The sequence below is a fragment of the Sinocyclocheilus rhinocerous genome, unplaced genomic scaffold (genome assembly GCF_001515625.1).
Source record: "Sinocyclocheilus rhinocerous isolate Xijiao unplaced genomic scaffold, SAMN03320098_v1.1 C36931831, whole genome shotgun sequence".
NCBI classification, from domain to species: domain Eukaryota; kingdom Metazoa; phylum Chordata; class Actinopteri; order Cypriniformes; family Cyprinidae; genus Sinocyclocheilus; species Sinocyclocheilus rhinocerous.
Window position 1 is genome coordinate 497 of NW_015786923.1, and position 2,016 is coordinate 2,512.

The 2,016-nt window shown below is 33.8% G+C and overlaps 1 protein-coding gene across 1 annotated transcript; it reads right to left on the minus strand.

Annotated features, from left to right (window-relative positions):
• Positions 1–692: 692 nt before the first annotated feature.
• Positions 693–1,815, minus strand: LOC107736744 (HAUS augmin-like complex subunit 2; the record flags this gene model as incomplete). Its single annotated transcript, XM_016548102.1, has 4 exons — positions 693–1,100; positions 1,326–1,434; positions 1,522–1,654; positions 1,746–1,815. Coding segments are annotated over 4 exons (426 nt in total), but the record flags the coding sequence as incomplete, so codon positions are not given.
• Positions 1,816–2,016: the final 201 nt, after the last annotated feature.

The following is a 2,016-nucleotide window of genomic DNA, read 5'->3' on the forward strand; positions in this document are numbered from 1 at the left end:
TTTGAATGTTACTTTAACCATATTTCTTACTAAGGCACATTGGAAGTCTTCTGAAAAAGCATGGATACAGTCTGAAGGGAAACGAAAGCAAGATTCATGAGATAAAGCTCCAGGTTATTTCCTGTTTATTTTGATTTTATGTTTTTTTTTTTTATGTATTAATAATAATTTATTCATTTAAATACTTTTAAGTCATCCTGTGGCCCACTGCTTTAGAAATGAATGTCTGAACATCACACTAACTGCAAGTTACTCTTTCTTTCTTGTTCTGTAGGTGGAGCTGTTGTGTACAAAACACATCATTACACAGAAAGTGCTCTTAATGGAAGAGATGGGAAAGCAGCAAAGAGCAAAAATTATTGTGCTGAATTTATGGTTTCATTTGTCATACTATATCAAAAATTATAAAGCCAGAATCAAATCTTTTAAGTTGTTCCACTTAAAATCATCCACTGCAGTTGCTGATGATCAAGCAAGCAGGCTAATAACGTCCAAAATTGTTTTGATGAATCAGGTATATATAGCTGTTCACTACTTTTTTTCACACTGATGGTATATTAATGTATCAGCAAAAGGAAAGTATACGTAGTGCACAAATCATAAAATACATAATGCTGGTTACAATTGGTTTCAAATGTGGAACATTTATTTATTATTATTTAACATAAAAATACAAAAGAAAAAAACTCACATAAAATTAAACATGTCTCAATATTTACATATTGCTGCAGTATATACGCATGTAATCCATGAATTAAAACAAATCAAAATCGGTTTTCTCTAATGTGCCTGTGTCAGCAACCAGTAGGTACACAAAATAGAGACAATATGAAACAAAACATGAATGTTATATAGTTTGAAGATACAGTATACAAACTGTAAAAGTAGTCATTGAGCTTTAGTTATTTTTTATTCGTTTAATATTCACTAGTATCCTGAACAAATGGTAGGTGTCATTTTATATTTGAATATTATGAAATTCTTTATCAACTGGACATGTCTTTAATGTTGGTGTGCAGATGGCCTCGTCGCTTAAGAACTTGCTTGTACAGGTTTTCGACTTCAGTGCCCTGAGCCAGCAGTTGAGTTATGGCACTGTTCTGATGGGGAGGCGTAACAGAAATAACCGTTAGAATATGCATTTACATTATAAACATGACAGGTTTGCTAGAATAAAGGCAAATCACATATAGACACTGGTTTCAAAGCATAACACATACTTATATGAACATTTAACCACCACATGTCTATGATTTTAGTTCTAACGAGCATATTCTTGTTGTTTAATCAAAAAACATATATACTGTATATATACACACTCTTACCAAATTACTCCGATAACTGTCAGTTTTTGGAATTGCTTGAACCATCTTAATTTTCACTTCCAAGTTCTGAATGAACTCCACCACCATCCCCATAAGCTCTACCACATATCTGTACATACAGTAATCAATACTGTTAGCAATTCAATACAAAAAAACAAAACCACTTTCTTTGAGTGGCACATTAAATGCATCTGACCTGTGAAGATCAGCATGAATGGGCAGGTTCTGCTGACAAAGTGGCTTTGTGAGTCTCTCTTGTAGGACTGTCTGTTCTCGCAACACTTCCTGAAGGTGGGATGTGAACTGTTGCAAGGAAGCATACCTTTGACCTTACAACGAAACAGTCATTAGTAAAATTAGAGTCTTCTAGTATATCAATTTTGTGAACCAAATGTGCATGATTCCATTTACAACTCTTACTGAGGTAATGAGTGTGAGTGACGTCTGCACTGGCTCTTTCCAGCTTCAGCAGCTCTAAAGCTAAATTAGCCTTGAGTGAGTGGATGACAGAAAGAAAATCATGTCAAGGCATAGTTCACTCAAAAATGAAAATTCTTTCATTATTTACTCACCCCCAAGTTGATGGTAGCCATTGACTTTCATAGTATTTTTTTCCATACTATAGATGTCAATGGCTACCGTCAAGTGTTTGGTTACCAACATTCTTCAAAATATTTTCTTTTGTGTTCAA